The following is a 23815-nucleotide window of genomic DNA, read 5'->3' as shown; positions in this document are numbered from 1 at the left end:
GTCTAAGATTCTAGAGTGAAAATAAATTGTATTGATACAGTTCATGCATAACAAATTAATTAATGCTTTAATTTACGTAAAACTCAGGCACACTAGGGTCAATTTTCACATATATAATGTACTCACAAAGTTCTAGCAGAAGGAACTACTCAGATTCGTAACAGAATTGTACTTTATTTGTTACAGCTGTTCCCTTACAATACTTGACATAAATTCCTTTGTTTCAGAAATGGTAGTTCACACACTGAGCCCAAAGTGTGTATTATCATGGCAGATATAATTAATTTTATTAGAGTGATAAACTGAATTGTTGCCTGGGAAATCAAAATCCACGAATGGTGGCAAGGCTGACTCATTGCCTATGGTAACAAAATTATGATTTTCTCTAACTTAATATAGATTAAAAACGGTACAACACTATCCAGACTACTACTAAAGGAAGTTAATAAAAACTGAGGGTCACCTGTAGTAGGTTTCTGGTTCTTTTGTCCTGTATTTGGTGAGCCATAAATCAACATTTTAAACCAAATACTATTTCTTATATTAGAGTGAAATGCAAGACCTTTCTTTTTTTTTTTTTTTTTTTGTAGTGTGGACTCATAACCCTTTATTTATGATATACAGAGAAACATAATAAGCAAATGTATTTTTATCATATTTATCTCCCTTTATATTTTAATAATATTTTTCTCCCCTAAATATTTTTTTCAATAATACCTTTGAAACATGCATCTACAGTGTTCAGAAGAGTGAAATCAAACCACATCACCCTTAGAGCGCAGGTACTTCAACACTTACAACACCGAAACAAGCAGTTGCTTTTTGCATGGTGGAGAACTTAAAATACTTACTTGTGGTGCTAGACTTACACTCGGGACAGCAGCCCAAAGGCACCCGGAGCCCCCTGACTCAGGGCCGCGTACGGCACAACCTGCGACAGCTCCTCTGGCACTGCTGTTCTCTGCTGCAAGCACCAACAGAGAATGGTGTGAGGAGTGCAGGCACACCGCAATAATATAGCATCAAATACGGCTTAACGGGGTGCTTAAGGGACGGGAGGATGTGCGCTACGAGGACAGGTTGAGGGAGCTGGGACTGTTCACAGACACGGCTCACTGTGTGGGAATACTTGGGGGGCAGGAGCAAAGGCTGACAGCCAGGCTTCTCAGCGACGTCCCGCAACAGAACCGCAGGTAAAGGGCACAAACTGACAAAAGAAATAAACTTTTTTGTTTGTTTCTCTCTCTCTCTATTTTTTTTTTAAATTATTATTTATTTATTTTTTAACTGCAGAGACGACTGAGCCCTGGAGCAGGTTGTCCAGGCATCTCCATCCTTGGGCATCCTCAGAATCCGTGCAGCCCTTGCTGATGCTGCTTCGAGCAGGGTTTGGAGCGGGCAGCCTCCTACAGTCTCAGCAAATCTTTGAGTCCCTGATATGTGATTATCTTGCACCTGAGAGAACGCTTCTGCTTATTTTTACAGGGAACTGTAATTATTTTTACAGTTTTACTCTCAAAACGAGAAATAAATTCAGTGGAAGTAATCCAAAAGTAAATTTTGTGAAAACAACTGAGCCCCTCTTCCCCCACCGCTTTGAGTAACAAGCAACTCTCGACATTTTAAAAAAAGCTACCACAAAACCACGTATTTTGTACTCTTTTATAGATATTATGTATTCCTCCTTATTTTGTAAGACACAACCGCAGACTCAAATTTAACCTAATAAAAGATTGCACATATGGGAAAAAAAAAAAAAGAAAAAAAAGAAAATGGGAAGCGTATGCATTTGCTCTTTCCCTGAATGTAATATTAAGGGAAACTAGATTCTGAGTAGATTTCCCGCTAGTTTATCTCATCCTGCGGCTCTTAGAGCGGCTCGCTGTGCAGCTTTCCCCTGCACGAGACCCGCGGCTCCCTGAGGGGAGGGCGGTGCCTCAGGCCTGGGGGAGGAGCCCCGCCGGGTTCGCCCACCGCCCCTGCTCTCGCGAGATGGGCGGTGCGCGGCGCGACATCCGGGAGCGGCGCGGCAAGATGGCGGTGGAGTCGCGGGTGACGCAGGAGGAGATCAAGAAGGAGCCGGAGAAACCGATCGACCGCGAGAAGGTGTCCCGAGTGCGGGCTGCTGGTGCCGCGCCGCTTCGCCGGCCGCTTCAGGGCGGACAGCGGGGATGGGGGGGAGTGGTGAGGTGTAGTGACGACGTGAGGCCTCCGGCGGAGGGGGGGGGCGTGGCGAACGACTTCTCATCGTAATCCCCACCCTTGCGTCTCCTCGCCCTCATCCCCATCCTCATTCTCACCCCGCAGACGTGCCCGCTGCTGCTTCGGGTCTTCACCACCAACAATGGGCGGCACCACCGCATGGACGAGTTCTCCCGCGGCAACGTGCCCTCCAGCGAGCTGCAGATCTACACCTGGTGAGTGACACCTCCTCTGCGTCTGGCCATGGCGCGGGGCCAGCCGCGCCTCGCCTGGGCCCCAGGGGCCAGGAGGAGCTGTGCAGGCTCCGGGCAGTTTTCGCTGCTGCTGGTGTGGAGCGGCTGTGGCTGTGCCCTGGCAGCTGAGAGGAGTTAGCTCTGCAAGCGCAGCTTTGCGCGGCAGTGAGCGCTCAGCCACTGAGATTTAGTGCGGCTGAAGTGTCTGTTTACTGCTGCGTGTAATCGGTGGCTTGTGCTGTGGCGATGGTTATCACAGCACATCTTCTCAACGCAGAGGTTCTCCTTTGATGCGTATATTTTGTTCCAATAGCCCCGTTTAATCAGTAGATGTAATTGTCCCAGAAGGCTTGAAACGTTGTGTGAATGGTTTCTTGATTTAACTCGGACTCCTCTGAGAGTGGAGTAATGAGTTTTCTTTTTGCATGGCCAGGTAGCAGTGCTTTAACAGAGAGCTGCTTTTTATCACTCTCAGATTTATTTTGGAGAACTGGCTTAGTCTCCATTGCAAACATATTAGGCTTTGTTTGTAGTATTTTGAATAATGCCTTTGAAAAGGAATTACGCTGCTTTTTAAACCCTGCATGATGCCTGCCAGAGTTGTAACTTATAGGTTGTGTAGTTGAATAAATCAATTTTTGTGGATACCAAAACATGCAGTTCTAATTTACTTCTAAGTGGGATTTATGGACTCTGTCCAGGCTGCTGGTGGTGTCTGAGTTGTTTCCCATCTGCAGAAGTCAGAATGGGCATTGTCTGTCAACACACTGCTTCTTGGTTGCCTGAAGCTTGGAGTGAGTGCACAGTCTGTATAATTAGAGACACTTTACTTGTGATGACTGAGTGCTTTTGTTCTTGAAATTCTAGACATGAGCTTTAGCCCTGCTCTGGCTGAAGGCTGGGTAAAGGAGTGCTGCCTGGTAGGGCAGAAATGGAAAGCTATTTTATTTTTCTGCTTTTCTTACATTTCCTCTAACAGTTAATAAGCTGATTTTAATACACATGTCAGCTTAGGTGAGGAAACTCTTACACTGTACCTTGTGTGAATGTATTAAAAAAAAAGGCTCCTGCTGTTTAAATGGCAACTCTTCAGAGAGGCCTGGAGATTCAGATGTTGAAATGTATACAGAGATGAAGAGATTGATCTGAATATTCCAGTGAACCAGACACATTTGCACTAGAGCATGTTGCCTCCAGTGTGCCCTAGGTGGTGAATTCTCCCAGGTGTTACAATCAGTAACATAGGTAGGCCAAGGCAGAGAAACATATAGTTAAGTTGTAGCAATATATTGATTCAATCTTAAATGTTTTGGGAAGCTTTCTTTACTGTTCCTTTGAGAGTGTGAAGCACTTTGGTTTGTTTGTTTAATCTAGGATGGATGCAACTCTGAAAGAGCTGACCAGCTTAGTGAAAGAAGTTTATCCAGAAGCACGGAAGAAGGGCACACATTTCAACTTTGCAATTGTTTTTACAGACCTCAAGAGGCCTGGCTATAGGTAAATGACATTTCTTCTGTGAGTTAATAGAATACTTGGGGCACCAGAACAGTAAATTGTTCTTTATTAATACTGATTTAAAGTTCAGAATCCACATACCAAACTTCTGAAGTTTTGTATGGTGACTGCTACAACCTTAAATTGTGCTGATGACCCTCCCTGTCATTGTGTTCCCAAAACTATGAACCTGTGTGCTAGAGGGCAGTGGTTGTTGTATTGGCAACTGGAACATGGCCCTCCAACCTGAGATGATACGTTGTTCCTGGTAGGTCTTGCACCTGAGTTACAGCAGTGATCTTGTTGCAGGTGTTTCTCCTCCTGATAAATGATATGAGCTAATCTTTGTCAGTGTCCAGTGGATGTACCCTGCTTTGGAACCTGGTGGGGTCTTGTGCTTTGTCTGTATGGCAGGGGGTAAGGGGTTCTCACTAATATTTAACATAATAGGGTAGAAGGCTCCTCTGTGCTGTGAGAAAGAGCAGTTGGTGTAGCTTTTCTTGATGCACCCAGGTCTGCAGAGAAAAACCCCAGTGTTTTGAGTACACAGCCACATGTGTGCAGTGGAGGGGGTGGCATGGGAAGGGAGCTGTGAACCAGTGCAGTTCCTGTTTTGGACATCTGGAGAGATTGGCCACTGATAACTAATTTGCCTTTCCTCTGCTACTCACAGGGTGAAGGAGATCGGCAGCACCATGTCGGGCAGGAAGGGCACAGATGATTCCATGACATTGCAGTCTCAGAAATTCCAGATAGGAGACTATTTGGATATAGCAATTACCCCTCCGAATCGTGCACCACCCCCATCAAGCCGCATGAGACCTTACTAAAGTCTTACTTCTCTTTGTATGATTACATATTCTGATTACTCCTACTTGCTGTTCTAAAGCAGGCTTATTTTTTTGCTTTTGTTGCCAAGTACCTGAAGACAAAGCTGAGCATTGTAGAAGAAAGTTAACCCTTAAACATTAACTTCTAGTTTGTTTAGAAGAAACCCCCTTCAGCAGCACCATCATCCTATCCCTGATTGTTATAGTTTGAGTAGTAAGTTAGTGTGTCCAGTGTTCTGAAGACTTCCATGAAATATGACCAGGAGGGTTACAGGTGTTCTGTAGTTCTGTCTTGTTTGGAATAAAAATGGATGTTACTAATCTTTTGACTGTTTAGTGGTGTTTCAGTGCTTGAGGCTGCTCTGTGTTAGAAGTTACTAATGGTGCTGGGGGGTGTGGAGGGTGTTTAGCACTCCGTTTCTAGAATCTGAAAATGGAGGAAGGGGTAGCTCAGGGATCTCAGTTGTCCATGGGGCAGCTGGAAGACTGGTGTGTCTGGTGTTGCCTGGTACCTTAAGGAGCGGGATGAAGAAGGGGTGACCTATGTCCCAGCAAAGTGGTGCAGGGTGGGACTTAGCTCAGTGCTTGCCAGCTGGATTCCCTCTGTCACTGCAGGGGGAGATGCCTCTGGTCTTCCAGCAGAGGGTCCAGCTGTCCTTGGCTGACTGGGAGCATCCAGCTGGTGTGGGCAGGACCAGGCGCTTGGTTTCTGCACCTTGAGCCCCTGTGTGCTCAGAGCAAGGCACTGGCAGGAGCAGAAGCAGTAACTGCTCATTAGAATCTCCACCTTCCTCACCCAAGGCTAGGACTGAAGTAAATGTCTGCTGAGGACAAAATGTGCTTTGTGTCATGAGCTGGGATCTATGTTTGCTTTTTTCTTTTTTACTTCTCAGGAGTCCCTTGGTTCAGTCTGAGGGAGTTCTGCCCATGCCTTAACTCTCTTCTGTCCCCCTTCTCTGGGTTCTAAGTGAGGGAGTTGCAATTTTGCTCTCCAGAAGAGATTTCCTGACTTGTAACACTTCGCAGAGGTAATCCTTCTCCTGCCCATGCCCTGCCAGTGATACCAGACCCCACCTCCCTTCCAGAGTCTCTCCGAACATCTCTTTCCCCCTGTCCTTTCTCAGAGGACCGTCTTTCTCCGCCTCCAACAAGAGACAAACATCCAGATCACTCCTGCAGGTCTCCAGCCTGTGTTCCCTGGCCTCTGGCTGCAGCAGCAAGCCCGGTGAGCTGGGCTCCCTGGCAGGGCCAGAAGCATTCTACATCCTGCCTGTGGGGTGCAGCACAGTCAAATAGACCCAGCTACAGAACCAAGTTAACTTCCCCTAATTTCTTTTTTACCTTCTGATAAAAAAGTAGCAGCTACTGGAGGCTGCCCTGCTCCCATACATGGGGCTTCTTCCTCTTTCTGTGTCTCTTCTGGTGTGTCTTTCATGCCTGTCCAGGTTGGCCTGTCATGAAGGACTCTCTGCTGTGCTTCCCCAAGCAAATTTGACTTTTAGTTCTAATTTTCCCCCCTCATTTTATGCACCTAAACCAATGTTGTTTTTTTTTTCAATCTAATAAACAGAAAAGAATACCTTCTTTTTATATAAAAAAATGCTATTTTTTTTCCACAACCCCCACACCATTACCTTGTAACACCTCACTTAAATATTGCTGCCACTGTTGATCATTAGACAGGTTTTCAGTTAACAGGAGGAAAAAAGATTCTTTTCCACATACTCAGGCCTTAATTAGGTTTTCACAGTCACCTTCTGATTTCATCACCCCTCCAGTATAGGTACATACGTATGTACGGCCACAAACAGAGACTACAGCATCAGAAAGACAGTACTGTCCTGCAGTGGCAGCACAAGCCTGAGAGAAGTTCTGCAACACTTTTGGGAGAGGTCATGGTGTGAGGGTTGATTACTCCTTAGTGTAAAGATGGAGTACAACTCCCACACTTTTTCAACAACCTGGGCAGCAGCATCGTCCTCCCTGTGTTTGCCATCTGACTGGAGCAGTTGTGAAGACTTTAAATTTTACTTTACAGCTCTGCTTCAAAAGCAGTAACAGCTGTGATGCAGCAGGAACACATCAAGTATTATCAGCAAGTTCTCACTTTTGCATTGAAGAGCATGGGAAAATGAGGAGTTCTCTGAAATCTGTCGTTTCAGAGCAGGTGAATGATGACTGCCAGGGTAGTGTTCAAAGAGCAGCACTATTAAGTAATGCAACAGCTAAGATTCGACCTGCCAAAACCAAGCAATCCAATTATCTGCTGTTGTCTAAGCCCTCGTGTCTGGACTTTGTGTGACTCAGATGGGTTAAAAAAAACAGTGTCAGTTCCCCCTGTGGCATGTGCCTTGCAAAACACCCATGTGGTGTTGTGCACCTGGCCACAAACACCTGCCAGTCGTGAGGAGGTGCCTGGCTGGCATACTGGGGCAAGGTCCTAACTGCCTAATGGCTGAGGTCAGAGGGGCTGGGGTGTTTGGGACCCTCCCTGGGGTATTTCCAATCTCACAGAACTGACAGGCTTAAATAGAAACAACCTCACCCAAAAACTCAATTGACCTCCTCAACACTCAGCAAGAAAATCCAGTGCAAATGACAGCCTCAAGGGCTCCTCTGGGTGAGCTCCTCCAGCTGCTGGCTGAGCTGTCAGTTCCCCAAGCCGTGCTTCAGGCAAACACGAGGTAGTGTTTTCAGACTTAAAAAGACCTAGGGGTCTTTAACAGGGACCTGCACTTGGCCCAGGCTTTAGGGGACAGGAGGAGAAACCAAAACAGTGGTTTCCATGAGGGCGTTTGAGGAACAGTACCAGGCACACAGCAGTCCCTGAATGCCCTCAAATGCTTGCTCAGCTGGGGCTGTGTAGAGTCCAGGTTGGGTAAAGCTGGTAAAGTCCTGCTCGTAAAGCATGCCCCATCCCCACTGCCTTTGCCGTAACAATATCTCTGGAGAGCAGGAGGCTTATGCTAGAAAGGGAGACAGGAAGCACATGCTTATAGAAGTACTAAAGGTTTCAAATAGGTCCCACCAGCCACAGCAGTCTACACAGCCAGGAACAAACCACACCAACTCTGCACTTACAGATAGGGCCCTCTTGCAAGTGCCAGGTTAGTCCTAGCAGCTCTGTTCTCTCCAGCCCAATTCATGCACAACCACCCAAGCAGTTGTTCCAGGGAGAGGGGAGTTTGTGAGGAGTGTTGGGTGCTGTGGTGAAGAGGAGGAATTCCTTCAGCTGCCACCAAAGTGGCTATGGAGGAACAGCTTTAGGCAACCTTACCAAAGCAGCTAGATAGACAGGATAGGATTCACCCAGCCAGGGAAGGAGGACATCGTGGCTCCCACACCCATCCTTTCCCTTCTCATGCCTCAACAACTGCCAAGGCCTTTGCAGGCAGGCAGTGATTTGGGTCAGTGCAGTCCCTGTACAATTTAATCCTGGAAAACAGTAATTAGCTCCCAGAGGTTGGGAAAGTGGAACGGATTTCCCTGCAGCCACAACTGCTGTGACGCAAGCAGTAACCTACAGTGTGGGACCTGCAGCTGGGGGAGGAAAGGTGGGAACATGCAGAAGGCCCTAGATTGGTTTACAACAACTTTGTAAGCAATCATTAGAGAATGTAACCCCAGGGCTTTAAGCCAGGAATACAATATGTCAAAAATTGTGGAAGCAATTTGAACACCTTCCTGCTGGATATTCTGCAACTATGCTTTGCTTGACCTCTTCCCAGGATAAATGCCTGTGTGACAGAGCATCTTATTCCATGGACCATTTCCCATGCATTTGTGCTACTTTTTAAAAAAACTCTTCAACTTGCATTAGGCAAGACAAATTCAAAGCATCTGGTCAGCTCCCTACTATGTCACCTGTCCCTTTGTAAAAAAGTAGGTATTGGTGTAAAGTCTTACATTTAAGCTGGTATTGGCAGCATCAGCCAATGTCTTCCTGGCAGAAAATTGTGCTCCTTTGGACAAATATATGTGTGATTACACAGTGTGGCCAATGGATAGTCTTTGCTCCTTAGAAACACTACAGTATCTGTATTCTTTTCTCATGGGGAAACAAGGTACTCCCAAACCAGAAGGCAGATCCAACACCAGCTACAGCTGTTGATGGAGCGTGTGCAACTGCCAAAAGTGCTGGAACATTTGAATAGGGACTAGAGGGAACAAAGCAAATACAACATTTTAAAGGATATTTAAAGCATCCACAGTGCTTTAAAAAAAAAACAAGGAAGCCTCCAATTATTACTCTGGTGGTTAATAAAAACAGGAATAAAAGCACAATGGGAAACAATGCTTGTCAATTATCCCTTTGACAACCATCTCGGAAGTTTCATACCACCGAGAGACCTATGATTGTGTGAGGTAAAGTATTTCCCAGATAAGGAAGCACTGACCACCTTATTAAGGGGCTTCCAGAGCAGAACAATTGAGATGTTCCTTTGACAACAAATGGGATTAGGGGGGTTCTGTCAGCTGATACTTTTGATATACTTAATAAAAAAAAAAAAATAAAAATGAAGAACCACAGCAAATGAAGGAAAAGTAAAGGCTATGCTTTTATGGTTACTTCCCAGATGTTTTTAAATACTGAAAAGCAATTTTGTGCTGGGCTCTATCTTTTCTGCGAGCACGCACTACTAGGAGATGTGATTCCCTTCTCACCCTTCCCTTACATCTGACCCAGCACTCATACGGGCTAAAGCTGAGCTTAAGGTTACTGTTGGGAAGGGCAAACTAGAAAACAAAAATAATTAGCCTTTCAGTGTCTTGGCAAATGAAGAAATCCATTGTAAAACTGTATAACCCCTAGATTCTGTGCAAGGGAATTGGTGAAACAGGCTCTAGTGGAAGCAGCCTCCAGTTAAACTAAATAAAGCGCAACACAAAACTGTTCTCTGGCAATTTTGCTTGTTTTTGGGTGATGACTGTCTCTTACAGAACCACTGTGTTTGCTGCTTATGTGGCTACTGGGTTATCCAAATGGCACTTCCTGACAGGCCAATGCTGTTGAAGAGATTCATCCCACAAAAAACCAACATGTAAAATTTAGGTTATTTTGCATCATTCCCACTTTGATGTTTGATGTGTTATTAAGTTTAGAGTGCAACTGGATAAAACTTTCTCCAGCAGCAACACTGGCTTAAGAGGAGTTTTACCCTCTTCCAGCCCCATGGCTACATCCTTGGTTTGTTCAGACAGCCACACAGCCACCTGTCCCACTGCCCATGCTATAGCAGATTGCACAGGATTGCATCCAGGTGTGTTTTGAATATTTACAGAGAAGGAGACTCCACTGACTCTCTCAGCAGTGTTCCAGTGCTTACACTTTCACTCTGCCATTTCTGCCCCCCCCGCCATTATTCAAACTATTGTTTAGGACATCCTGAAACCTAAAGGAATTTCAATGGTGAAGTACAGCAAACTGAAAGTAGTTTTTGTTTTGCTGCCATGATTATATCTACCTCAGAGCATTGCTTTGCCTATAGAAAAAGAATACAAAAACAAACAACAATATTATGTGTGTTAGAGTAATATTGCTGGCAAGAAAAACAAAACCGACACAACTTAATTTCTTGGTTCCAAAAAGTCTCATCCCTATATCATGTTACAATAGCTTGAGTAGATCAGAAGATTTTAAGGTTTCATTTGTCATAATGAAGATAATTATTAGTTAATAATATGTAGCAAAAATATTAATAGGCAAGCAAAATTATGCAAGTGACTTGCAGGAGAACCTCAGCACTGCAAGGTACAGCTCCACAGCTCTCTGATGGAGGAAAGCACAGTGAAGTGCTGAGTTGTTCTCAAGTTTAGGGAAGAGACTTTTCTAAGCCCTTTGTGAATTTCATTAGTCGAAGGCAGGGGGAATACATCAAGGTCTGGGACAGTAGTCCTGCTTGCTCCATTTCATGTTAAAAAGTATCTGGCTTGCTTCAGGGCAGGAAAGCAAATGCAGGCTGTGAAATCCCTCCTGTTTAGTGCTGGTAAATCTGTCTGGTTGAAACCTTCTTGTTCTGCAGCAAGAATATTTTGTGCCTTTCCAAGGCCATTAAATTTCAGAAGCAGCATTCACCCCACCAGGTTTTTAATCTATGAAAAAGCTGGAAGCATGTGTGACCTTTACTCTCTGAAGAGGATGGGTAGAGCAAATAAGTGTTCTTATAGCACACACAAAGCATTTGAGACAGATTTATTTAGTATCCAATAGTGTAAATTAAGCTCACAGACTGACACACTAATACACACACACTTTTAAACAGAAACTATCAATTTTGATGACAGTGTGCCTAGGTCAGAACTAGTAAAAAATCACGTTCTCCAATTAATTTGTTGTATGCTTATAATGGAAAATTACTAATAGCAGGAAAAAAAGGCACCTTTACTTGTTAAGTTTTAACCAGGACAAGTCTAAGCAAATGAAGAAATACTTGTGGAAATCTCTAGATGTTTGCATATCCTGAAGAGTCAAAAAAAAGTGGAGCTGAGTTCAGAAAAACATCCACTTATTCTCATCTCCTGGGACAGTCTCTCATGTGTTGCACGTTTGCCCTCATAGAAATGACGGAATTTCAGTCATCAGCTGGAAGGCAAACGCTAAGAACAGTCCTCAGTCACTTAGAGGAAAAGCTGACACTGGAAACAGCAAACTGGCTTCAAACAAGGATATGGAGCTGGGTTTTCTAGTGGAAAACAGAAAAAGTGCAGGTAGAAAAAAATCCTAGTTACCATGACTACCAAAAGAGTGCCAAACAGCTCTGAGAACTTCAGCTTGGTCAGCTACTAAAGGGTTAGAAGTGACACCAGCACTGAAGAGAATACACATGGCAGCAGCAGGAGAGGAAGCAATCACCTACAGGCCTGCCAGCAAATTCTTCCAAGCAGTTGAAGATACACAAAACCAGTAATGATCATCCACTTTCAAATTCTTCTCAGTAGAGCAAGAGTCACCTTCTAGGGCTACAAAGAAACTAGATGCACAGCACCTGATACAACGTTGAAGTATAAAGAAAGAAGCTGCATGGGAAATGCCTGTCTGCCAGAGCAGTAACAGTCGGTCTGATGCAGGAATGTGTCAGCAAGATCTTAGCAATGCAGAAAGGACTAAAAGCCCAGAAATACTTTAAACAGTAAAGCAGGAGTTACTCTTCCAATACAAAACAATTTACTTGTTTCTGTTGAAGATATCAAATACTGTTGAAGTCCCAGACTTCAGCCTCAGCCCTAAAATGACAAAGTCACCAGAACAGCCAGAGATATCCTCTTTTTAAAGCAATATACTGGACTTACCTTTTATTACAACCTGAGTGTACTCTCTACAGCCTCCTGGAAATGCAATCCTACACAACAAACAACTGAAGTACCACCTTGTACATGGATCTTCATTCCTCTTTGAAGTGCCATGTGTTTAAAACTCCCCAATACATTTTGCCAATAATGTCAATAGAAAATTAAGCACAAGCTGTTAGTTCAAACAAGTTTATCCACATAATGGATAAAGAATTTTTCTCCCTTAAAAAAGCCTTTTCTCGGTATGGCTCTTTCTTCCCACCAATATTTCCTTTTGCTTTTTGAACTTGTTATGGTTTGGTGATAAGATTCATGAATGTGCAAGTTTCAACATGGTCTTCAGTTTGATTTCAGATGTTTGTCTTGAAAACTCCATAATATCCTCTGAAAATATACCCAGACATAATCATGAGCTTATTTAAATCATATTTTTAATTAGCAGAAGACAGAAATATTGAAAACTTGTCTTTTTTATTTTGACAACAAAAAAATGAAGAGTCAGCTAAAGTGAGATGACTCAAATGGATTCCAACTCCCAAGTATAGTAAGATACCAACTTTTATCAGTTTCACTCTGGGTTGTTGTTCCTTACATATTTCTTGTACCTCTTATTTAAATAAGACACTCTACAGACTCTAAGTTTAACCGATAATCAACAAGCATAATATAGATTACATTGAATCAGGAATATGTATGCTTTGATAAAGTTGTCATAAAAGCTTTTTTATATTCAAACTGATGGTGTTCTTTATAAAACTATAATTCAATTGTTCTAAGATTACTCATACTTATTGTAGCTTTTCATTTAAAGAATTCTGTCTTTACCAAAACAAGGGTGAAATAATTTCTCACTTAGATACTTGTCTCCAAATTCTTTTGTTTCACTGCCTAAATTTACTTAGAAAACATTCACTGGTGCTTTAATTGCCACAGAACAAAGTATACCTTGAGATAAACCTACAGTAAAATTCTGCCTTCCTTTTTTTATTTTTCTTTTTTAAAATTTGGGAGGATCCAAACACACCATCAGCTATAATATTTGTCCTTTATAAACAGGTAGCCATACATCATGCCAAAACCCCAGTTATTTAGTCACAGAAACAAGGGCTGTTTGGATAGTAGAAAAGCAAGCAGCTACACTAATTTCTAAGTGCATTAAAGCCTCTTTGTACTTCCCATAAATTAAATTACTTAACCAAATTTGTAAAATGTAATCAAACCTGTTCTCTTTGTTGCAGTAATCAGTGGGACTGCTTTCATAGCGTGTAGTTCCTGCCTTGGTCTCTGTTTCCTTGGCTTTAGAAGAGTCTACCTTATTATATTGGGAAAGCATCTATAGGAAACATTAAACAGGAATAAAAAGAATTACCTAAGAACTCAAAATAGATGGATTTCAAATAGAACTAGGCCCTTTTAATTCTAGTATTTTGATATTAAAATTAGCTAGGGAAAAAAAAGCATATTAGCTAACCTTTAGAACATTATCTGGTATCCTTGTTATTTCTGGAGGTGGAGGAGTATTGAGTAAATGGTCATAGTGTTCCAGTTTGGGAGGGGAAGGGTCACCACAATGTTTAAGATACTCATCAGAGCTCGCAGCAAAAGGATTTTTTTCTTCTTTGTGTGGTGTATCTTTTGCATTGTTCTTTGTCACTGACTCAGTCTTCCCCCCTGACATTACCTGCTGCTGCAAAAGAAGTATTAAATGCCTTCAGTTAATTTACTTCTGTTAGGTAAAGCATTTACTAAATATTCTTACAGAATTACTATTAGAAAGAACTTCTGCAGTGACATAAGAAAAAATAGTATTGGAAAAGAATCCCAAGCTGACGTATTAAAATCTGCTTAAGACAAAGTGTATGAAAATGTACATAACTTCTATTTACTACCTTAGCTTCTGCTTTTAGCCATCTTGTTTGAAAATCTGGACACTGTGGTGTTGTTGTACGATTGGGAAGAGGCAGTTCCTTTGTCTCTGGTGACCTTGATAATACTGTGTTATTTGTTTTATCCTTCACATCCGGAGTACAGAACACAAATACCATAGGAGAAGCCATCCAGTCAGCTGCTGCTATCAAGGGTGAGCAAAATAAAATTAGAAGTATATAAGTGTACACACACACACACACATTACTATTACCAGTTCCAGTTTCATTTTCTAAAACATGTATCATTTTAGTTGATATTTTGCTTGATTGAGCCAAATTACAGTATTGCTTAAAAGCAGCAAATGCAAAGTAGCCGTTCTAGTCCCACTACTGAATATAGCTGGAGAAGCCCAACTTAAATCAGCATTGCTTTACCTTCTCATTTACTCAATTGTCACTATGTTTGTCTCAAGATTTTTAAAAAAATCTACTTCTCCTCTCAAAGAAGTTATAGCACTACTCTTGAAAAGTTACTGTCTTGCTAGCCCCTTCCTTTCCTGTCTTCAAATAGATCCAATGAGTATTCTCCGGAAAAAAAAAGCTAAGTAAGGTAAAACAGTAATTTTATTTCAAATATGGATAACATATTTGCAGTTACAAAATGATCAATTCCTCTGCATAATTCCAAATGAGTACATGAATGTATGAGTACATGAATGAGGAAAAATTTATAGGGAGTAAGAAACTTTCCCACAGAAGCCATCAACTTTTTTTAGACATTACTACTCATATGACGACTTGCCCTGAAATAACCATATTTAGCTAGAAACACAATTTAAATTAACCATGTGTTTACAATGCATTTACACATGCATTCTGTAAAAGTGCATATGTATATTATTTTCATAGATTTTTAACTTACCATTCTCAGCTCTCTTACTTGATTTTGATGCAGGAGTAACCATGATTTCCTTGACTGTCATTTCTGGCAAATTCCCTCCAGTATCATCTCCTCTTTTAAACAACCTGCAAACCAATTAGCTCTCAAGTATTATGAAGAAGTCACAATTGAAGGAATGTTGCCAACCTAATCACTTTTCTAGTATTCATTTATGAATATGCAAGTAAAAATTTAGTTTTCTCAAATCTGAATTTTTTATAGATTTTTTCATCTGTGATTCTACTGCAATTTGTGTTATGCAAATGTTCAGTCCAGGCCCAAATGATCAATCACTGAGATTTCAATCTAAGGCATTAAGAAAAAAAACAAACCCAAACCAGATGTCCAGGGTTGGACAGATGATCAATTCTGTGTTAGGGGTTTTATTTTGAACTGCCTGTTGCCTATGAAATTATATAGTACAAGAGGAAATATCTTTTGCTTTTAAACTACTAAGGGTTTTGTGAACACAAAAAGATTTTTAATTGAATTTGTAACTTTAAATAAGATTGTTTATCTTAATCAAATATATAGAGCTTTAAAGTAATTTTAGTAATTACATAACTACTTAAAATGAGAAATACCAAAATTATTTTAAAATAAAATTTAGTGATTTCAAAGTGACAAGCTATTTAATATCAATTCCAGAACACTGGAAACAGAAATTTTAAAAATTATTTTTTCATATTTAAGATAGTCTAGTGAAACAGGGAAGTTAAGAGACAATACCAGGCAGAGAGGAAGCTTACCTAACCTGCACACAAGTCTGTATCTTTAAAGAAAATTATTTTAAATGTTTAAAAAGTAATGTTCACTATCATAACCAGATTTAGATCTTCTCTACAAAATGTCTAAGCTAAAAAAAAACCCAAATAAGCAGTATATTTTACTTAGATGAACACATCTCAAACTTTAGTTTAAATAAAAAAGTAGTTTTCAAGTCCGTTTTGTCTTTGAAGTCTTAGAGGTAGTTGAATACTGGGGAAACCATATGATTTTTAGTTTTTACAATGAGTAGAACCAGTAGAATTTTTAGAGTGGTTTTCATGCATATGTTCCTTGTTTTCCAAATAATTTCTCTGAATATCAAATATTTAGGTACTGTCAGCTTTCAAAATGGAACAAAATGGAAATTGCTAATACTACCTATAAAAACATGACCTATTAACTATACACATGACCTCACTGCTGCAATTATTTTTCTTTATAATTAGAACAGTGAAAATCTAGAGAAGTCTTTTCAGCAGAAGTCTGGAGCAAAAGGAATATACTGTAAGGTAGGGCTTATGTTAGAAACAGTACAGTGCTTCTATAAATTTATTGAATGCTTTACAAACTGCATTCTGTTTATATTAATAAAGCTTCTGCAACCTTTACACTGGCTGTGTAATATCTACAGCAGACAAGCCCCAGTTCAAATCTTTGGTTAAGGGAAACAACAGATCACATTGTGTTTTTCTCTTTGTAAATAAATTGTGTGTGGAAGATTCTTATGGTGCAGTCAAGGCAAGGAGCACATCCAGATGTATTTCATGTCAGCATCTGGCACTGCAATGGGTACATGGAAAGATGTGTAGGGAGTTCAATGACATAGGACCCAGCACCTGAGAGATAACAATCACCCACCTGAAGACAAAGAGATGGGCAAAAGGAGCAAGACATTAGATTAGCAAGAAGAAAATAGAGAAAATTCAGTACAGAAACAATCTGAACTCCAGTAACTTACTTTTTGATTGTATGAGAAGTTTTATGAATAAGTGACATTGTGTAATCTTCATTCAGACACATGGTATGTTCACTCATGCTAAAGTGTTCAAGTTTTGGTGTTGCAGACTCATAGTCATCCATCTTTAGCTTACACTTGGGTGTTTTGGGCAAAGCCCGGGGTGTTCGCAGTTTTAGCGGAGTCTCATGCTTTGACTTGAGTTGGTGCCCACTTGTGTGCTGTGCTCTCAGCGCGCTCCAGGGCCTGGAGAAAGCGTATTGTGAGAGACCAAAATCGGAGAGCTCGGGGTTATGCAGGGCGTCTTTGGGCAACGGTGGCTTCTCTGTAGAAGCAGAGAGGTGAGATACATCGTTTGCTTTTTCTTCATCAGATTTATTCTGGACAGACACTGCTGATTCACTCTTAACTTCATCCTCCTCTTCTTTATAAGAAAAGAAATGAAAAAAAAATTATGTGGAAGTTTTTGTTTTAAGAATTTATAAAATAAATTGGGACACTTCCCCAGTATTCAAATTATTTCACTTGTTGTTGTAAAAAACAGATTCCTTCTTTCACTTTAAAGCACTGAACCTGAAGCTACAACAGATATCAAAAGCTTATATGGCTAAGCTATATTTATAAGTCACACATTTAATGAATTTCATTCTTGGTAAATATTATTTCTAGGGAAAATGAAATTCAAAGATTTTTACCTAAGTGTATTTTTCTCCCTGCACAGACATGAAAAGGTTTTTGGGAAAAGAGCAAAGACTGTACACAGTACTAGAATGCTCATTCTTTAGAAAAACAGTATTGAGGAAAGGTTATGAAGCAGCAACTAAAAACTTGTGAAAGGAGACAGCTTTTTCAAAAACAGGAGTCCACTGCAAAAATATGTAAACGTGTAGTTTGTTCCTTTTTGGAGTTAGATAAACCAAAACGTTTGTGCATTTCTGCATGATGTAGAAAGTAAAGGACAATGAATCTGGGGAAGGCTCTGGGGCACAAGTGCTGTGAGGAGCAGCTGAGGGAGCTGGGGGTGTTTAGCCTGGAGAAAAGGAGCCTCAGGGGGGACCTCATCAATCTCTGGAACTGCCTGAAAGGAGGGTGCAGCCAGCTGGGGTCAGCCTCTTCTCCCAGGGAACAAGCAGTAGGACAAGAGAACACAACCTCAAGCTGTGCCAGGGGAGATTCGGGTTGGACATTAGCAAGAATTTTTTAACAGAACAGGTAATTAGACATTGGAATGACTTCCCAGGGAGGTGGTGGAGTCACTGTCTCTGGATGTGTTTAAGGAAAGACTGAACGTGACACTCAGTACTGTGGTCTGGCTGACATGGTGGTGTTCGGCCACAGGTTGGACTTGAAAAAGACTCAGAAGTCTTTTTCAATTTAATTGATTCTGTGAGGTGGGTAGGGGGAGGGACGATATTTAAAGTACTATACCTTCTGGTCTGCAGTGGTATTATGTCTTTAGATACACTTTAAGCTCAAAAATACAACTTAAATAATTTAACCTTGTAGCTCTGTTAGGAGACTTCTTTAAAGGCAAAGGGAGTATAGAAAGAAAGGTACTATAAAAATCAGAGCTTTCTGCCCTCTCTGTATAAAACAGCTATTGGAATTAAACTTGGCATCAATATAGTTCACAACCATAATTTTGTTTTGTGTAATGACTGGGATAATGCTCAGAGAAGGTTAAGACCCTGGCAAAGGCTTTTTGAAGCCTGATTGGGCCCTTGATACCAAATGAAGTATGTGTTGCATTGACAGGTGTAGTACTTTAACTCATTTGGCACATCTGGATTTTTCAGACAGTTGTATGCAGATTTTCTGACTGGATTAAGGACCTCCTTCCCCTCCAAGGATCAAGATGCTATTGCTTGTCACATGCCATCTAATTCCCACACATTCTTCTCTTGTTCCATTTGTGCTGTGAAACACATATTTTAAGATATTCTCTACGGTGATTTAATTTAATGAAACCATCACATGTGAATACAAATCAAATGAGGTGGATCTACAATATTTCCTCATGCATGAGAAGCTGAAGCAGTGTAATTCTCTGGGTTATAAAAACATACTTGCTAACATACTTTCTGAATATAATTATTACTGAAAAAAACCCCAAACCCAACACACTTAAAGGCATGCCAGAAGATCTAATTCCAAGTGTTTGTGTTTTGGTTTATCACAAACCAAATTTACCAATCACAACAAAATCTTTCACCCTCTGGATATTGCTATAAAGCAAATGACATGGAGGTACTTGATCTCCTGACTAATAGAAATATACACATAGCTAAAGTGAAACATTTTATAAAAATACTTTCCTTCACATACTGTACTGACAAGAAATATTACCTGTAGAGTCTTTGACATGTGGTTTGTAACCATATTTCTGGAACAGCTCTCTTATTTTTCCAAGATGTCCTGCATTTCTTTGCATCAAGGTTTCACTTGCCTTCATAAATTCTTGAATTGCTTCTTTTTCAGAGTAACTCTTGCCAAGACTGGTACTAACATCTTTCTTTGGGGACAGAGAGGGGAATATAGAAATACTGGTTTTTAAATCATCCCATGGTAGTTGTTTACACATGAAGCATTTTGGGGGTAAGTATTCAACTGCAATTCAGATGAAGATAAGCAGTGAATTTGGGTCTTTTCTATACCTGAAAACCATCAGGCATATGTACCTATGGAATACCAGGAATATAAAGGGCATAAGTGCATGGAAACTTACAAAAGTAACTGTAATGACAGTTTACAATATGATAACTACTTACTGGTAACCTTGCCAAGAGAATTATATGCTTTTACTCCAGAAAAATAGGAAATAACAGCAATTGACTTGGACTCTTACTCCATATGTACAAAGAATTAGTGCAGAGGAGAAGGTAAACCTCACTTTTAATATCACTAAATTATTTCTATATTGCTCATTTCTATAACCCATTTTTTCTGGTTCTGTATAAGAAATAGACAACATTTTTCACAAGCTGAATTAAATGGCTGAAGGTACTGAAACTTCTGTGAAGATTGGTTTTGTTCTAAAGGCTGGTCATGGAAAACATTCAAGCTTATCTTTTTTGTTGATGGCTGCTGTTCCTCAGTCATTCTCCTCATACCTTGGCACAGCTACAACTCCCTTGTAACCTTTGTTCCTTGCTGACCTGAGTGACAATAGTGACTGCAAACTAAGAAACATTGCTAATCTACTTTGGGTCACCCACAAGTTTTTGGGTATTATCCCAACATCCATAGTTATTATGAGGACTTAGAGATAAGAGAGTAAAAATAAGGGCTATAATTGCTGATTAACGAAGTTGAATTGTGTCATAATGATCAAAATAGAACCATCAGTCTATGGAACATGCACACACATGTAATTTTTCAACAAGGAAGCAAGTTAAGATGTTACCTTCTGAGTCTTGATTTGGCAATGGACGTCAAGCAAGACTGTTAGTGGAGATTCATCTTCATAGTCTTCAAGACACATGTTCACATAAAATAGTTTAGAAAACAAAAGAGGTATCTTAGTGTTTGAGCATGAAACTAACAATCTACATGGGAATGCAATTTCCTGTATTAGCAGATGAGAGGCTGGCCATGAGCTGTCAGTGTGCACTCCCAGCCCAGAAAGACAAACATGTCCTGGGCTGCATCCAGAGCAGCGTGGGCAGCAGGGCCAGGGAGGGGATTCTGCCCCTCTGCTCTGCTCTGCTCAGACCCCACCTGCAGGGCTGCAGCAGCTCTGGGGTCCCAGCACAGGGAGGATGGGGACCTGTGGGAGCAAATCCAGAGTGGGGGACAACAGAATGTTTAGAAGGATGGAGCTCCTCTCCTTCAAGGAAAGGGTGAGAGAATTGGCATTGTTCAGCCTGGAAGAGAGGCTGCTTAAGGACTTTGTTTACAAAAGCATGTAGTGACAGGACAAGGGGAATGGATTCAAACTAAGAGAAAGAAGATTTAGACTAGATATAAGGAGGAAGTTCTTTGCTGTGAGAATGATGAGACTCTGGAACAGGTTGCCCAGAGAAGCTGTGGATGTCCCATCTCTGGAAGTGCCCAAGGTCAGGTTGGATGGGGCTCTGAGGTACTTGGTCTAGTGGAAGGTGTCCCTGCCCATGACAGGGGGGCTGGAACTAGGCGACCTTTAAGGTCCATTCCAACTCAAACCATTCTGTTTCTATAATTTTAGACATGTTGGATTCATACATTAGAGAAAGAGAGTCAGTACAGACAAAACCAAAGAGAACTAGTTCCTGTCAGGTACCTTACACAGCAAAAACCTGCTCTTTTTACAGTGTGTTAAACTCCACAGAGACACTGCCCAGGTTTCCATTTAATGTTGCAGCTAATACTGTATATGACAGATATTGATAAAACAAGTAGGTCCCTGGGCTATCAAGAATTACTTACGTTAAAATTACGTTAAAGAGCTTTGGACGAAATCGGAAAAAAAGTAATATAGAGACCAGTGAAAAACAAATATCAGCAAAAAATTGAATTCACTTGGGCAGATGCACTGCTCACTTACTCAACGCAGCAATCACCACTTGTTTCACTAGAAACCAAGACTAATGCAAATAATGTAAAAGACGGCGCCTGCTACGTGACAAGATAAGCGCAATTAGAAGCCTGAGCTATCTGTCCGGAGAGAGACCGTGCCCTGCAAATGTTTCCCGTATCGGTCCACGAAAAGAAGAAGCAGGAATGTGATTTCCATTTCATCCCAGTCATCCTATTTTTCTCCGTGATAAAAACTCAGCCACACACCCACAAAGGAGCTCTCAGCCGGGAAACTCCCAGGCTGACCTCCAGGCCCACCAAAGGCACTCCCAGGGGAGCACAGGGGAACGGTGGCAGGCGGGAGCGCAAACCGAGCAAGGAGCCCCAGGAGGAGCAAGGAGAAACAATTGCGAAGCCACCAGGCCCTGGCGTGCCGCCCATGGCCGCGGGCTGCCCTTACCGGAGTCCTCCCGGCGCATGGCCCGCTCCAGCTGCTTCACCTCCTTCTCCACCGTGAGGGCCAGGTCCCGCAGCTTGCCGAAGAAGCCTCTGGTCACGTCGTCCATGGCTCCGAGCGGAGGCAGCGGGACCGAGGCGACGCCGAGCGAAACCGAACCGGGCCGGGCCGCCCGCGCGGCTGAGGGGCTTCAAACTGCCGCCAGCGAGAGCCCCATTGGTGCCGCCGGGCCCCGCCCACCGCCGCCTCTCGCGAGAGCCGCGGCCTCCGCCCGCCGCCATCTTGGCTCCTCCGCGCGGGCCGCAGCTGCCGCCGGAGCTCCTCGGTGAGTGCGGCCGGGAGGGGAGCTGGGGACTGGGGCGGTGGTGCCCCCGCGGATCCCCGCGGCTTCGCTTCTAAATCGGACCAGAGAGTAGGATGCCGGCTTGTAGCTGCCCCGTGGGAACGGGGTGGGTTGGCTTCCCTTAGCGGCAGTGTGATTTGCGCTGTGGTACAAGTGCTTGGCTGGCTTGGTTGGTCACGGCACCAAGGCTGGCAGAGTTCGTGAAGGGTTTGGACAATTCTCTCAGGCACATGGTTGTGGCTCCTGGCGATGTCGTGTGCAGGGCCAGTTGGACTCGGTGATCCTTGTGGGTCCCTTCCAACTCCGCGTTTTCTGTGACTCTCTAAAGCTGATGGAATCCCGTGTAATGCGGGATATAATAACCTGGGATATAATAACCTGGGTGTTAGCGGGTTTGGGACTAATGAACAGGCTAACGAGGAGCATTTGCGTAAAGTCTGAACGTCATTCGGCCTTTCCTGCCCCTTACACCCGGCGAGTTCTGTCAGAGTCTCGTGGTGCTTTGCGCTTACGCCACTTGCTCTAATTCAGGATATTGTTTTTCTCTACCAACCAGGTTTCCTTCGGTCAGGATACAGGACTAGGTAATTACATACTAATAAGCTTATGGAGAGACTGTAGTTCCAAACTTAATGCTGAGGAAAGGTCAGATTTGGAGTGAGAAGACAGAGCTGGAAATACTCTGTTTTGACAACACAGCTATTTGAAGAAGGCGTGAGTGAAGCGAACCCTTCATTCTTGAGTATCTGTAACTGGATTTTTCTTAAATAATTTATGGAGGATATGTTTTAATTGCAGTGTAAGGATAACTGAATAAATTCTTAAGCTACACAGATTTCAATTCCCCTTTTCTGATTCTTAAGTTTCTAGTGCACGTGGCCTTGTGCTGCCTGCTGTGTGTGATGGTTTGTGAGTACCAGGTTCTGAGCGTGAAACTTCAGACCGGCCAGCTAAGAGGCAGTGGAGTGAGTGCAGAGCTTTTAATCTCGTCAAAATTTTATTTTTGTCCCTAAGGTAATGAATATTTTATGTTTCTGTTTATGTTTTAAGGCAAAATGTTTTTAACAACAGTATTACTGCGGAAGAGAATTCCTGGAAAACAGTGGATTGGGAAGTACAGGCAACCAAGACAGGTTACCACTTCAATGAAGCAAGCAATGATCCGAAGGTTGGAAATTGAAGCAGAGAATGAATACTGGCTCAGCCAACCTTACCTGACGCCGGAACAGGAATACAAACACAACGCCGAAGAGAGACGTGCAAAGTGGGAAGCTTTCAAAAGCCTGAAACAAGCCAAGTTTCCTGAGCACAGATACATCAGCGATCATTTAAACCACTTAAATGTGTCAAAGAAGTGGACATGTTGAATAAATACAGCATATTTATATTTGGCATCTGTCATGCACTACCGTGGGATCTGCTCTCATACCTGTTATGGTAATTCACTGTAATTAGGGTGGGTGACAAATAAGACTTTGCTGTGGTGTACAAAATGCTGCATTAAAAGTAGTCCTCTGGAACAGCATATGTTTTCTTATTATTGCTTTGTTAGAGAAGTTCTTTGTGTGGCTGTCTACCATCTGCCAACCTTCTGTTCTTCAGGGCTTAAACAGCATGTTACCAGGTGCAGGGGTGGTGATTTATAGATAACCTAGTTTATAGCTTCAGTGATTGCCTTCTGAAAGCCTGGAGTGTTGAAAGGTCTCATCTGCTGGTACTGGCCACATGGCTTGGGCTGGTCACTCTCCCTTTCTCAAGCATTGTTCTGTGTACACCAGTACTTGAGGCATGACATGACACTTGCAGTCAGGCATGCAAGGATCAAGGGGAACTAGAACTGCAGAGACAGGGGGATGAAGCTGGAATTCATGGAATGTTATAAAATTTTCCATTTTTAGAAAAACTTTCTGGAAAGAATTGTTGATTTTAACTGCCAGTGTC

General features: G+C 42.1%; 3 protein-coding genes across 10 annotated transcripts; 2 read left to right on the top strand and 1 right to left on the bottom strand.

The window, feature by feature from the left end:
* Positions 1 to 1969: 1969 nt before the first annotated feature.
* SAP18 (Sin3A associated protein 18) lies at positions 1970 to 5082 on the top strand. Its single transcript, XM_015625924.2, has 4 exons — positions 1970 to 2106; positions 2308 to 2417; positions 3810 to 3932; positions 4603 to 5082. Exons 1-4 carry the CDS (start codon positions 1993 to 1995, stop codon positions 4757 to 4759), a joined length of 504 nt encoding a protein of 167 aa, XP_015481410.1. The 5' UTR covers positions 1970 to 1992; the 3' UTR covers positions 4760 to 5082.
* Positions 3836 to 23399, top strand: MRPL57 (mitochondrial ribosomal protein L57). 5 transcript variants are annotated; one of them, XM_015625941.3, is made up of 3 exons: positions 21796 to 21856; positions 22431 to 22458; positions 22925 to 23399. In XM_015625941.3, exon 3 carries the CDS (start codon positions 22930 to 22932, stop codon positions 23239 to 23241), a length of 312 nt encoding a protein of 103 aa, XP_015481427.1. In that variant the 5' UTR covers positions 21796 to 21856; positions 22431 to 22458; positions 22925 to 22929; the 3' UTR covers positions 23242 to 23399. The 5 variants fall into 5 exon arrangements, with proteins under 5 accessions (XP_033371505.1, XP_015481421.1, XP_015481427.1 ...); XM_033515614.1 differs by lacking the exons at positions 21796 to 21856; positions 22431 to 22458 and adding an exon at positions 3836 to 3932; XM_015625935.2 differs by lacking the exon at positions 22431 to 22458 and having other exon boundaries at positions 21726 to 21856.
* Positions 10938 to 21727, bottom strand: SKA3 (spindle and kinetochore associated complex subunit 3). 4 transcript variants are annotated; one of them, XR_004498099.1, is made up of 10 exons: positions 21535 to 21727; positions 19984 to 20048; positions 18927 to 19092; positions 16584 to 17004; positions 14840 to 14943; positions 13939 to 14120; positions 13521 to 13736; positions 13270 to 13382; positions 12050 to 12433; positions 10938 to 11442 (listed from the first exon to the last, which is right to left on the bottom strand). XR_004498099.1 is itself a non-coding variant. In XM_015625856.2 (9 exons), the coding sequence occupies exons 1-9, from the start codon at positions 21638 to 21640 to the stop codon at positions 12400 to 12402; spliced, it is 1407 nt and encodes a 468-aa protein (XP_015481342.1). In that variant the 5' UTR covers positions 21641 to 21727; the 3' UTR covers positions 10938 to 12399. The 4 variants fall into 4 exon arrangements, 3 of the variants coding, with proteins under 3 accessions (XP_015481342.1, XP_015481352.1, XP_015481345.1); XM_015625856.2 differs by having other exon boundaries at positions 10938 to 12433; XM_015625866.2 differs by having other exon boundaries at positions 10938 to 12433; positions 13521 to 13733.
* Positions 23400 to 23815: the final 416 nt, after the last annotated feature.

This window comes from Parus major, chromosome 1, assembly GCF_001522545.3.
Source record: "Parus major isolate Abel chromosome 1, Parus_major1.1, whole genome shotgun sequence".
NCBI lineage: Eukaryota > Metazoa > Chordata > Aves > Passeriformes > Paridae > Parus > Parus major.
This window is presented reverse-complemented; position numbering and strand designations above follow the sequence as displayed.

Excerpts from the sequence above, each read along its gene's own strand:
- SKA3 (XM_015625856.2), bottom strand. The coding sequence starts at position 21,640 with ATGGACGACGTGACCAGAGGCTTCTTCGGCAAGCTGCGGGACCTGGCC. Across the intron at positions 20,049-21,534 it reads CATGCGCCGGGAGGACTCCG|ACTATGAAGATGAATCTCCA; the intron begins GTAAGGGCAGCC and ends TGTGTCTTGAAG. Across the intron at positions 19,093-19,983 it reads GCCAAATCAAGACTCAGAAG|AAAGATGTTAGTACCAGTCT; the intron begins GTAACATCTTAA and ends CTGTCCCCAAAG.
- MRPL57 (XM_033515614.1), top strand. The coding sequence starts at position 22,930 with ATGTTTTTAACAACAGTATTACTGCGGAAGAGAATTCCTGGAAAACAG.
- SAP18 (XM_015625924.2), top strand. The coding sequence starts at position 1,993 with ATGGGCGGTGCGCGGCGCGACATCCGGGAGCGGCGCGGCAAGATGGCG. Across the intron at positions 2,107-2,307 it reads AACCGATCGACCGCGAGAAG|ACGTGCCCGCTGCTGCTTCG; the intron begins GTGTCCCGAGTG and ends CTCACCCCGCAG. Across the intron at positions 2,418-3,809 it reads GAGCTGCAGATCTACACCTG|GATGGATGCAACTCTGAAAG; the intron begins GTGAGTGACACC and ends TGTTTAATCTAG.